Source organism: Sprattus sprattus (assembly GCF_963457725.1).
Source record: "Sprattus sprattus genome assembly, chromosome: 3".
NCBI lineage: Eukaryota > Metazoa > Chordata > Actinopteri > Clupeiformes > Clupeidae > Sprattus > Sprattus sprattus.
In genome coordinates this window covers 9,434,603-9,447,102 of record NC_137922.1, presented here as the reverse complement: position 1 = coordinate 9,447,102, position 12,500 = coordinate 9,434,603, and the positions used below count along the sequence as shown (strand labels likewise).

At 44.7% G+C, this 12,500-nt stretch overlaps 1 protein-coding gene across 2 annotated transcripts in view; it reads right to left on the bottom strand.

Moving 5' to 3' along the window:
- Nucleotides 1-12,500, bottom strand: part of adamts6 (ADAM metallopeptidase with thrombospondin type 1 motif, 6) — a gene marked incomplete at both ends in the record, with an annotated part of 47,275 nt that overhangs the window by 6,678 nt on the left and 28,097 nt on the right. For both annotated transcript variants that reach the window (XM_080834275.1, XM_080834274.1), the window contains 5 exons: nucleotides 1,614-1,743; nucleotides 4,320-4,458; nucleotides 4,743-4,906; nucleotides 6,059-6,139; nucleotides 7,644-7,767. In XM_080834275.1, the coding sequence (XP_080690401.1) occupies nucleotides 1,614-1,743; nucleotides 4,320-4,458; nucleotides 4,743-4,906; nucleotides 6,059-6,139; nucleotides 7,644-7,767 (638 nt within the window). The remainder of the gene's footprint in view (nucleotides 1-1,613; nucleotides 1,744-4,319; nucleotides 4,459-4,742; nucleotides 4,907-6,058; nucleotides 6,140-7,643; nucleotides 7,768-12,500) is intronic.

Below are 12,500 nucleotides of genomic sequence, written 5' to 3'. Positions count from 1 at the left end.
AATCAACATCGTTTTCACCTCAACCAACCTCTGAAGACAAGCCTGCCTTATAGCTTAGCTGCTGTTCCTGCTCACTCCTACACACAAACATAGACACTCACTGCCTTTAGCCTTGGCTTTGGGCAAACAAGCATAAACAGCCCACAGACTATTTCCACTAAATGACATGCCTCAAAGTCTTCCTCCGCTACCTCAATAGCCATCCTTGGCACCATGTGCTTGCAAGAGTTGCATGAAAGCTTCTGGTACCTGCCCAAGGAAACCGACCTAACCCACAGAAAATCTCCACTCAACAAGTCTCACATTCAAGCATTCCTGAAAAGCCTACATACCAGCATTGTGTCTGGGGGAGCTAGATGTTCTGTAGTTCGACTGAGGGGTTTCTTGCAGATTTTTTTCCAGTCTATTGTTTCAGTTGTGGTATGAGAAAAATCACAGCTTGCTATTGTCACTCTAATCTGCCGGCCAGACTGCGGACATGCACAGCACTGGAATGTCGAAACCACCAAATCAGAAGCATAACTCCCAGCTGTACAATCCCATTGTTAGGCATATTGCTGTGGAGTGCATGGAACAGAAATAGAATATTTGGCTATGTGTAATTGCCAAAAGGATTTTTTTAGAAGCCACATTATAAGCCCCTAGGTGAAGACCTTTTGTCTGATCAAATGACTGCCATGATTACACTTCTGCGTCTAATCGCTATAGACCAAAGGTGAACCGAAACTACACTGGTCAAAACCTGCGCCAGGTTGGCAGGACACAATTTCTAAGTTCCCATTTTTAGGCAAGCAGAAATATCCACAGCTTTAATAGATGTACCCTACTGACTATAATGCATGTACAGTCTCGAAGATATAACATTTGTGTAGTGAAGCGTATAGCTTAGCTTCAACTTTAGACACAATTGATCACAATGCTCTGGTATGTCCTGCAGGTATAAAACCTTTGAAGGGACATATACAGAACAATTACAGTCAGAGCTCTTGAAAATCAAAGTGATAAGGCATACCAAAGTTTTGTCACTTCAGAACAGCGCAGAGGAAGTGGTGGTGTGCACCATCTAACTTTGAATAAGAGCACCGGCTCAATGAGGTGCACAAGGTTGAGCTGCTCAACGCAGTGGCCGGGCTGACTGCAGTATGATGCTGTGTTCAGGCATAGTGCCTTTTCCATTTTCCGCTGCTGTACCAGAGCATCCCAAAACTGCTTTAGTTTAAAGCAACACTTTGCAACAATTTGCCTCTTTCTGAAGTATGTTTTTATAGGCAACTAGTTTTGCTATCATCTTCAAATTCATTTTGAGGGTATATGGTCATGTAAAGGACATATAAACACATGTGTTGTTCCCACCACCCTTCCAGGATATGCTCTATGTAGTTTTGTGTTCTGGCTGGAACACCCGACTAAAGACACCAGTTAACATGTTATGAAGCTTTTATAATGTACCAACTGGTCTGTTGGTGGTATTTGCAAGATTTTTGCATGCCTTTAGTTAACTCGACCAAAACGCCATACTGCTGCTTTAAGGGAATTTAAAACGCCATACTGCTGGGTATTGGTTTGGGGAGCAAAGTGGCTGTGGTTGTTTGCTTTACCAAGGTGGTACTTACTCAGGTGGACAAGGCTCTGTGTTGCAAGGTCTCTGCTTCTCTGGCATCTTGCTCTCCACGTCGCAGTAGCTGTTCTGGACCACAGAACCGTCATCCAGCCTCTTACAGACTACCTCCTGCTTCTGAGAGCCTGTTCACACACACACACACACACACACACACACACACACACACACACACACACACACACACACACACACACACACACACACACACACACACACACACACACACACACACACACACACACACACACAGCATCATACAAAGGTCAGAAAGTTAGTGTTGGAGGAGGGAAAAAAGCTCAAAGAAATCCAAGAAGCTGCATAACATAAAAGTGTAAAATATAAAAAGTCAACCCCTTAGAGAAAAGGAGCCACTCCATTTGATCAAGTCCCTGCCAAGACTTGAGGAATCTACGCTTCTATGTGCTGCCGATAGAGAAGACACATATCAGAGGAAGTATATCAGTGCTTTTGCATAGGGATAACCACTGCATTCACTGCCTCACAGAGTATATTCAATGTGCTACTTGCGCTGGTGGTTTTTACCATGCTGTGTGGAGTCAAGGGTACCAGACTTGTGCCAGTGACACTAACTAGGGTTATGAAACTCAGACTGCCCACATTTCCAAAACATTTGTTTTCGTCTGTATTTGGAAAGAAATAAAAACACCTATCCAAGCATAGATCCTGTGGTTGATTTCAGCAGTGGCACAATGAGAACACCTCAAGAGGAGGGACGGGGAGGCGGGGGCGTTGAATTGCCATGTGGGATAAATAAGGTTATACTGAATTGAACTGAGCAAACATCAGGAGATTTTTACATCTTTCCCTGACACATTTGGTCTGTATGAAGGTAATATCATGGAATATTTTGGTGGGTAAAAGACTCATTTTGACAGACTTGCCTTGGTGGATGACTTTTACAGAAAACAAAGCCTTTTCTTTGGCTCTTGTTTGAGAATGTGAGGTACTACAGAGACACAACACTGCTCAATATAGACGCTGGATGTAGACAGTAGGTCTCTGTTTCTCATGAGCGACGCACTGTGTGAGAACTGTTCCTTCTCACTTTCTGAGGGATACGCATTGGCCATGTGTCAAAATAAGAGCACTAACCTTAAAGAGACAGTGAACCTCAAAATGTAAATCCTGTCGTCATCATCTCACTATTGTGCTAATTGAAACCCATATCATTACTTATACTGAAGGGGAAATGAGCTAGCCAGCAGGACATCCAGAGCAGCCATGGCAGTGGAATGTGGCTATATCTTTAAACATCCAAAAAGTTGTTGTGCACCCGATATCAATCTTTATAAGCTACCCAATGGCTTTGTGTGTGGGGCAAACTGAACAAATAGCTGCTACTTATTGAAATATTATATAAATCTTCCCTTACTAATGCTAAGCTAAGCTAACATCACTGCACCGTGTGCATCCCTGGCTCTGTGTGAGTCAGCTGTCTCCACACTGCCTCGCTCTCCCCTTTCCACCTCATAGCGGAGTCTGCTGAAGACCATTCCTCCTCTTCTCCAAACAGTCTCTCCAACGATTACCTCAGCACTCAAACACATCGTTAAGCCCTATCTTTGTCAGGGATCTTCATCACCTCATTAACACTGGCTGGAGAAGCTCCAGTGCTTGTAGCACTGTGTATAAGGTTAGGATAATTTGTGTGTGTGTGTGTGTGTGTGTGTGTTGGGGGGGGGGGGGGGATTCCACTGTGTCGCTTGGCAGAGGCCTTCAGCCCTGAACCTCTGGCTCGTTCTGGTCAGTGCCTAGCCAGCAGAATGGCCTACGATGTTTTACAAATGACATAAGTGTTGCTCTTGGGGGGTGGGTGTTACGGGCTGTTGCCCAAGCGGTCTTTGCTTGGACAAATCAAACAACAAATTGGTTGATCTGACACGGCGCAGTGCGGCTCCACTGCCCAGACTCCTCCAGGCGAGCCGGGTCTATTTGCATTTCCACAGAAAATATTTCAGCAGGATCTTTATGGTGACGCTCAACGAGCTGGACGATTTTGGGGGGAAATATTTATTGTTAGGCAGAAAATGTTATTTGGTTTTCGTGGTGAGCTTAAATGCCTGGGCCATTTTTGAGGTGACGGCCCCCATGCGCTTGTGCACACCACATTGGAACATTGGACCGTGGGGTGCGGTGTGTGTGTGTGGGGGGGGGGGGACAGATGCTGGCCAAGCCAACGCACAAGGAATGTCTGAACAGACCCCAGCGACACACTGCCAAGATGAAAAGTGACCATTCTGACTGTCTTCCACTTAGTCTTTTGGTTTTGCCATCTAAGCAGATTTCAGCTGCAAAACACTGTAGATAATTCCTGTGTTACACTTGAATCTGTCCATAATTTATAACATGATAGCGCAAGTGGACGACACTTAATGGTTTATGGGCGATTGCCTTGGGTGGTCCATATTATACTAAAACCAGCTGTATGTCACAAAATGTATTTACAAGGGTTTAGCTCATTTTCACTGACAACATGTCTAAAGATAACCTCAGATGCTTCAAGCCTACTATCATATCTGCTTAATCATGTAGATATATATTACTATTATAGTAACTATTATTAAAATGATAATGTAAATGTACATTTTAGTGTACAAGCTGCTTAAGTTGATATATGTTATGTTGAGAGTACTGGCTGCATGAAAGATTACAGGAGTGTTGATTATGGCTGCCTCACCTCCGGCACAAGTAGCTGAGCAGTCGGACCAAGGCAGGAGGTGCCACGAGAAGCCGACTTCGTTGTCTCCACTGCCCGTGCGCTGGATGGGCACGTTGAACCTGTAGTGGATGCCCAGGTTTTGCTCCTGAAGAAGCACCTGAGAGAGAACATTCAGACAAGGCCGTCAGAAAACAATAAGGCAGTGAGTCGGAGATGACAAGTCAGTGGTAAACAGACAGAGGAATACAAGACAAAGACAGAAGACAGGAAAAGAAAACCGGAAAAAAGTCGACTCAGTAAGAGTACCAGGACAGCAAAAACCGAGAGGACATGAGAAACAGGGATGACATCAGAGGGAAGAATACATCAGCTTTGATGAGGACATCAAAGCAACACATAAGACACAGTGACACAGACAGGAAAAACAGAAATAACACGCACCATGACAACCAGGGTTTCTGTGGTGGCGCCGAGTGCCTCGAGAGATTCAGGCTCGTCAGCGGGCCTCTTGTAGTGGAAGGCCGTCCCAGCGATATCAAACTTTCGAGGCCAGTCGATGGTCCAGGCACCGTTGATGTAGTAGTCATCACCCTCTGACTTCAGGGCTGAAGGAGAGAGGGAGGAAAACCTCATCAGACTGACAGTAACAGCAGTGGACAAGAGGCGCTGAGAGTGACACAGCTGACCTAAGCTCAGTGATTCTTTACATTTTACCCATTTTACCAATTTTGGATTAAATCAATTCATTCCACCAGTGGAAGTTAGGTCTGTATTAACCATTGAGGCCAAAGATGAGCACATTTTTTCATATTCGCAGGGGGAAAAAAGACAGAGCCTTGTGATATTAGCTGATGTTAATACCCAAATCAATTTTTACTGGTAAGAATACAGGTATCTTGCTTCACTCAAACCTACTGAAACAATGATAACTGACCAACTTGTCAGCCAATGTCCTGAGAAGAAGATCCCCAAAGTCATGGTGTGATCTTGCCAATCCCCCTGGGTGTAAGTGCTTTTGAGGGCCTTTGTAAGGGGAGGAGGGGAACCAGCTTAGTATTTCTCCCTTCTTTCTGAGACAGCCCATGTTTGGCTAGACAATGAAAGCATAAACTTCCTGGGGAAAAATGTTCTATTGTCTGAGGTCTAACATTCGGGTCAGATGCACATGTTTCATAGACACACACACAGACTAGGGGGATATGGGAGATATGCGTTTAATAAGCACAAGTCATTTCTCAGACACTAACAACAAACTCGGCACTCCCCAGGAGATGGACACCAGCCAGTCCAGTGTCCCAAAGACTGACGAGGAGCTGCCCACAGATGGTCATGATTAACTACAATCTCAACAAGCTGTCAGCAGCTGAACTCATATTGATGCCTCGTGAATAATTTGGGGGAGAGCTTGTTTGATTGTTTCCATTAGTTGTTTTTCATTTTCACTGTTTGCAAATGTTTTCGTTCAATCTGTTTACCCCAGGAGAGGAAGAGAAGAGGAAAAAAAATAACGCCGTTTTGTCAACACAGACCAGTGGGGTTTATAAGAGAGGCAACGGCTGTCAAAGTAATTCTGATTTACGCCCACGGGGGTGCCTAATGGGTACGTTTTCCGCGAGACGAAACCACTTCACAACATGTTTTATCTCTCCCACTGGCTTGACTCACAGGCAGGAAATAACTAGGAGGTTTTCAAGCTGGTTGGTGATGAATGCCCCAAAAAGCTCAAAACGCCGCCATGAATTAAGGACATGACTTACCAATGTAGTTTTTTGATATGGCCACCTCTCTGATTTCGATGTGAACGGACCCCTTGGGTATCTGGACGACCTCCATGTAGCCTAGAGGAATGAAAATAATGTGTTAGCGCAATCGCTACTCTACCCCATATGACACAGAGCCATGCTCACTTTTTTGTACCAACAGAATAATAAATCCAATCATGATTCATGTCATATTTTTTTTAACGATAACATCTTCCCACTTAATGCTAAGGTCATTTTCCATCCTTTGTATTGTGCAGAGTTTTATCACTACCACCGGCTTAGACCTAAGAAAGGTACATTTGTTTTGTCTTACTAAAATATGTTGAACTGAAGTCACTGAACAATGTAGATTCATAACACGAGCTCTGTGAGACCAAAGGAAAGCCCTGTCTCCCCACACCTCCCCTTTTCACAAGATTTATGTGCTATACCTTAAAAGGAGAAAAACTCTATCTCCCTCTCTATAGACACCCCTTTGACATGGATCCATTGCAACCTCATTGCATGTTTAGTTTTTTTCCCCCTGACCAATTCCCTAACTAGATGATGCAATGAAAATTCATTAACTCATTAGGTTACTGTTTATGTTTTGATAACTTGTTTCTTGACCCTAAATATAATCTTCACCGATGTGTGACAGAAATAAAATGAAGAAAAGGCTTTTTCTGTGAAAAACACAGCACTTGGCAACAGAGCTGCTTTTTGGCTGACTGTCAAAGACACGTTGCCAAAAGAATAAAAACGTTACTAGGTTTTCACCTTGCTTTCTCAGTGAGGATGTATCTCCTGAAAGACGAAGGGAGGAAAAAAAGAAAAGGAAAGAAAAGGAAAGAAAGGAAAAGAAAAGAAAAGAAAAGAAAAGAAAAAAAAAAACGTGTCGCGTTTGGCAGGGCTGTGCGTGCTGAGGAATAGTGTCTCCAGGGAGCCTCACTTTTCCTTGCGGTCGGCTGCTTCCAGAGGCCTTACACACACACCACCAGTGGCCTATCAGCCCTCTGGAAAGACATTCTAATCAGAGACTGGAGGAGCCTGAGAGGCCGGCTAAGCACTATGGAGCACAGCAGAGAGGAGACGGCCTGCCCATCTCTCTCTGCCCAGGAACAGGGCACAGTCTGCTCCACAGGGTACTTGCACTCCATGGGGAAAAGTGACCAAAGAGAGACTAAATTGGCCTTAAACAGAGACAACTGTCTGTAAAGCATGGCAATTTCAAAACAAATATATTTCTTTTTGTGTCAAGCCATCGTCAAAAATAAATCTAAATGAACTTTAGACTGAGATGCTCTACCAAGCTCCCCACATCACGTAGTTTTCTGCTCTGTGTTTGTGTGTGTGTGTATCCACCGTTTTCTGTCAGCAGTGTTCACCATGTGTTTCGGACAAAACAGTGACTTGTGAAAGCAGTTTAACTGTGCTTCACTGGCACGACAAGAGATAAAATGTACTGCCAACAGATTTATGGGAAATACGATCAATCAAATGAGGGATTGTGAAATATAAAAATAAACTAACTAGAGCTCAAAGAACTCAAAAGTCTAAAAACAAAAGAGAATAATCCCATGCCGATCACTCCACTCACCGCCTCGTGGGAGTGAGTTGTTGAACAGGCCTTCAGTCATCTCGCAGGTGCTGCCGTCCCCTCCGCACACGCGACACCTGTCCTCTTTGGCGTCGGAACCCAGGATGTTGTCACAGCCCACATGCTGCGGACACACAGGGAGACGGTGTTCACAAGAAGACACACAGAGAGAAGGTGTTCACAAGAGGACACACAGGGAGAAGGTGTTCACAAGAGGACACACAAGGAGACGGTGTTCACAAGAGGACACACAGGGAGACGGTGTTCACAAGAGGACACACAGGGAGAAGGTGTTCACAAGAGGACACACAGGGAGAAGGTGTTTACAAGAGGACACACAGGGAGAAGGTGTTTACAAGAGGACACACAGGGAGAAGGTGTTCACAAGAGGACACACAAGGAGACGGTGTTCACAAGAGGACACACAGGGAGACGGTGTTCACAAGAGGACACACAGGGAGAAGGTGTTCACAAGAGGACACACAGGGAGAAGGTGTTTACAAGAGGACACACAGGGAGAAGGTGTTTACAAGAGGACACACAGGGAGACGGTGTTCACAAGAGGACACACAGGGAGAAGGTGTTTACAAGAGGACACACAGGGAGAAGGTGTTTACAAGAGGACACACAGGGAGACGGTGTTCACAAGAGGACACACAGGGAGAAGGTGTTTACAAGAGGACACACAGGGAGAAGGTGTTTACAAGAGGACACACAGGGAGACGGTGTTCACAAGAGGACACACAGGGAGAAGGTGTTTACAAGAGGACACACAAGGAGACGGTGTTCACAAGAGGACACACAAGGAGACGGTGTTCACAAGAGGACACACAGGGAGACGGTGTTCACAAGAGGTCACACAGGGAGACGGTGTTCACAAGAGGACACACAGGGAGACGGTGTTCACAAGAGGACACCCACAGCATTCACTTCTGCATTACTTAAGACACATCCTTTACATTTCTTAAGCATGTGGTGGAGGTAAACCTGTTTATGAATGTATGATGTGGACTGACAAGGGGTGTCTCCCTATGACCACTGCAATGAGTTTATTTGAACTCTCTTTCCTCCTTCTATGTTCATATGCCTGTCTAACTCAGTTACTCATTTGCTTACCTTAACTTTTCACCTCTTATCTTCACCTGTCCATCTAACTCTACACTTACATATGCACATAACATTTACACCTTAACTTTAACTTTCAGTCGTCTATTTTCACCTGTCCATCTAACGCACTTCCTCATTCGATTAACTTTACCTTAATTGTCCACCTTCTATCTCCACCTGTCCATCTAACTCACTCATTTGCTTACCTTGATCTTCCTTTTCATATCTCCACCTCTCCGTCTAAGTCATTTACTCATTCACTTCTACCTCACTTAGTCATTCGCTTACCTTCTCTTTCTTTGACCCTCCCTTTGGTCCTCCAGTGCTTCTTTTTTTACTGATATCCTTTCATACACACCCACATGAACACATCAGGCCCTAATCTGATAGATGCGCACCATGGAAAAAAGCTATTTTGGAAAAGGAAAACAGGAAAAAAGCTATTTTGTATTTTGTAACGTGCACAGACCTACGCGCCTTTGAGGGCGAATGACACCTCATTTGGGTGTCTGATCAAAAAGGTAGGCGTTGCATGTAAATAGTTTTGAGGAAGGCATTCTGCCACTTCCTCCTTTGAAATGTAACCTGCATCTTGGTTTTCAACATCTTAGAGGCACGTCTAATCTAATCTCTAGTTTGAAACATAACATTGACCACAAGGTACCAAATGGCTAGGTAAGATATGCAACTACGCTCAACACCATACAGACAGTGAACCAAATAATCTAGTAGCAATTTTTCATTCACTAGGCCCTAAATGCAGATTTTTTTTTTGACAAAAGTCATCATAGTGATAATGTTGTGCAAAGTCACCATTATCATATAGGTAATAATTACTCATTGTCTATATGATGTAGAAGGCCAGAAGCATAGAAAGCCTTGTCAGATACTCAGTATACATTTCCTATAAGTCTCATAATCAAATATATCTTATTAGCGTATATATTGTAGCGACGGGTGAAGTCATGGCTTCTCTTTGTCATTAACAATGAGATTGAGGACAACTGATACGGAATGAGGGAAAGGCCCTGGGTTTTAAACACAGGCACGGGTTTACAGGGCAAGGGTGGACACAGACGCCAATACATGAGGAAACTACACGAGGCATCACACGTAACACACAGACTCCTAATCGCTAACAGACAATGGTACATGCTGACCTTAACAAGAAGGGAACACGAATACACTCGTAATTCGAATATTACACATAGAATTACATGTTACACCCAACAGCTACTATAAGTTCAGAACTATAGGTAAACACAGGAGCGCGCACCTCTGCACACTACAGAACCCCCTGTAAGTTGTCCCAAGCAACCACAAATACAGTCCAACAAAGCCCTTAGGGTCTTGTGGAGACTTACTGGACCGCTTGCTCCCAGAAGCACCACACACTCAGCAATCGGCATGAGCTTATGGCGGAGAGAAGAAAAGTAGTTCTATCAGGAGCAACTGTCTCCACTGAGAGCACCGGGCTCTGGGGCAGGCGAAGGTAGGACAGAGGCAATTCCACCGGAAGCAACAGGGAAGATCTCCAGGAGGTTCGGGAAACCATGGCCCCTCTGGCGGCAATGATACAGGAGGTACCTGGACCATCAGCAGCAATGCTGCGGCTCCTCTGTTCAGCGGTGACTATACCGTAGGCTTCTAGGCTGTCACTGGCAATGCGGACTCCTGGGCTGCCTTCAACAATTTTGTGGTCGTCTTCTTCCCTCGATGATGGCAATGTGAGTTGGTGTTGGCAAATGGAGGCTAGTACCGGTTAGTGATACAGAAACAATAACAGACCGCAGATGTTTCTCCAGCAGCAGCCTCCTTGGTCTCAGCAGTCAATGTTGGCTTCAGTCTACTGAACTGGGGTGGGCTGTAATGACATTTCAGGCATGACCCTAAGCTCACAACGACCTGGTTGAAGATTTTGGCACTGGGAAGACCTGGGGCAGGTGATGGTGACGTGGCAGCTGCTTTCCCTCGCTTGTGAAAAATCTTGATGGTGTGACCACTCGGTCCAGTCAAGGCACTGTGCCAGGTTCTGTGGCAGTAGTGTCCTTGGGCAGAGGCATGGCCAGAACTAGCCCCTTCAAGGTGCTTGCAATATTTCTCTGCAGCTATGCCTCTCCCTGCTGCAGTCAGATGATCAGGACCTGCTCAGTGTTTTCATTTTCAGCTTCATTCCTCCACTCCACTGGGGTCATGATCACACTTTGGACACCAATGTAGCAATGAACGGAGTCAAGGCTTCTGTTTGTCATTACGCCGTTTATTGAAATTGAGGACAGCTGATACAGAATGAGGGAAAGGCTTTGGGTCCTATACACAGTGACAGTTAACAGGGCAAGGGTGGACACAGACGCTAGAACAGGAGGAAACTACTCAAAAATATCACACGTAACACACAGACTCCTAATCGCTAACAGAAGGTATGCGCTGACCTTAACATAAGAGGGAAACACGAATACACTTGTAATTCAAACATAACTCATATAATTACTTATTTCACCCTACAGCTACTACATGCTCGGAATCATAGGTGAACTCACCATACCTGGAACACCAACATTGCACCTCTGCACACTACAATAATCTTTGTGACACTTTACTGCAAATTTAGAATGCAATCTTATTATTCCAGAGAGCTGAGTCGAGGTAAACGATACATTTTCTCTCACTTCACTTTTCACCACGACACACACCTCTCTCTGTCCTGCTTGCTGGTCACCTGGTTTGCGTTGAACTTAAAAGCTCAAAAAGGGAACTAATCAAGGTAGATGCTGAAATAAGTAATATGACAGGAAAAAAAGTTTCCTAATATTATTGGAATCTTTGCTTGGTTCATTTGACATTTAGAATCATTCACTTTGCTCTGGATATGAAATATGACCTGTGTTTCATGGCTGTCTTTGCTGTCACTCCACTAGTTGTCACTCCACTCTGCGTCATTTGTAGACTACCATTACCAACACACATAGATCACAGCTTGTTGCCTCATTGTAGTTTGACCACTTCCTAATAGGCTACAAGAGAGCTTAGAGCTTTGGGTAAATATGGCCTATAGAATAACTCTTAGGACTGCATTCTAAGTCATCCAGTCATCAAGGATTTTTTATTGAAGTTGTGCATTTCTTCATCCTTGTGTGACGCCCTCCACGCCTAAGCCTCAGTGCCATGTCTTATTCCAGCAGGCGAGGACAGCATCAGCACCAAAGGGTTGGACAGCTCCCGCCCACCCGAGACCAGAACATAAACAATGTTGCATGGTCCGCGGACTGGCCACAATGCAGGATTTGTGGGCAAAGCCTCCACCTGAAACCCATCAAGTGACATACCTGTTGGGTATCAGGCTTCATCACAGGGACTTCAAAAGACCAACCATAGTGGGAGAAAGAGAGAGTAACGGCTGGGATTTTGCTTTACAGACACTCACTAAAAAGAGCTGCCAACTACGCTGCACTACCCTCAGACTGTACTTCCTGTCTCTTCTCTATTGGAGGCTGTGTGTTCGTGTGCACTTGTTGGGCAATAAAAACACCCTCCTGGGTGAAACACCAAACTCCCTTGTGTACTGACTCCGTCATTACACCACACCTTGTTTGTGTAGGTCCAGATAAGTGGAAAAAACCTCCAGTGCAACATTTAGTAGGAGGATGAAACACACACGATTTGTGCTATTTCATTGCATGGTTTTAGTATGTGTCCTATAAATTCATAACCCTGTCCTTTTTTAGATAGTTTTTGTGATACATCTGTTTT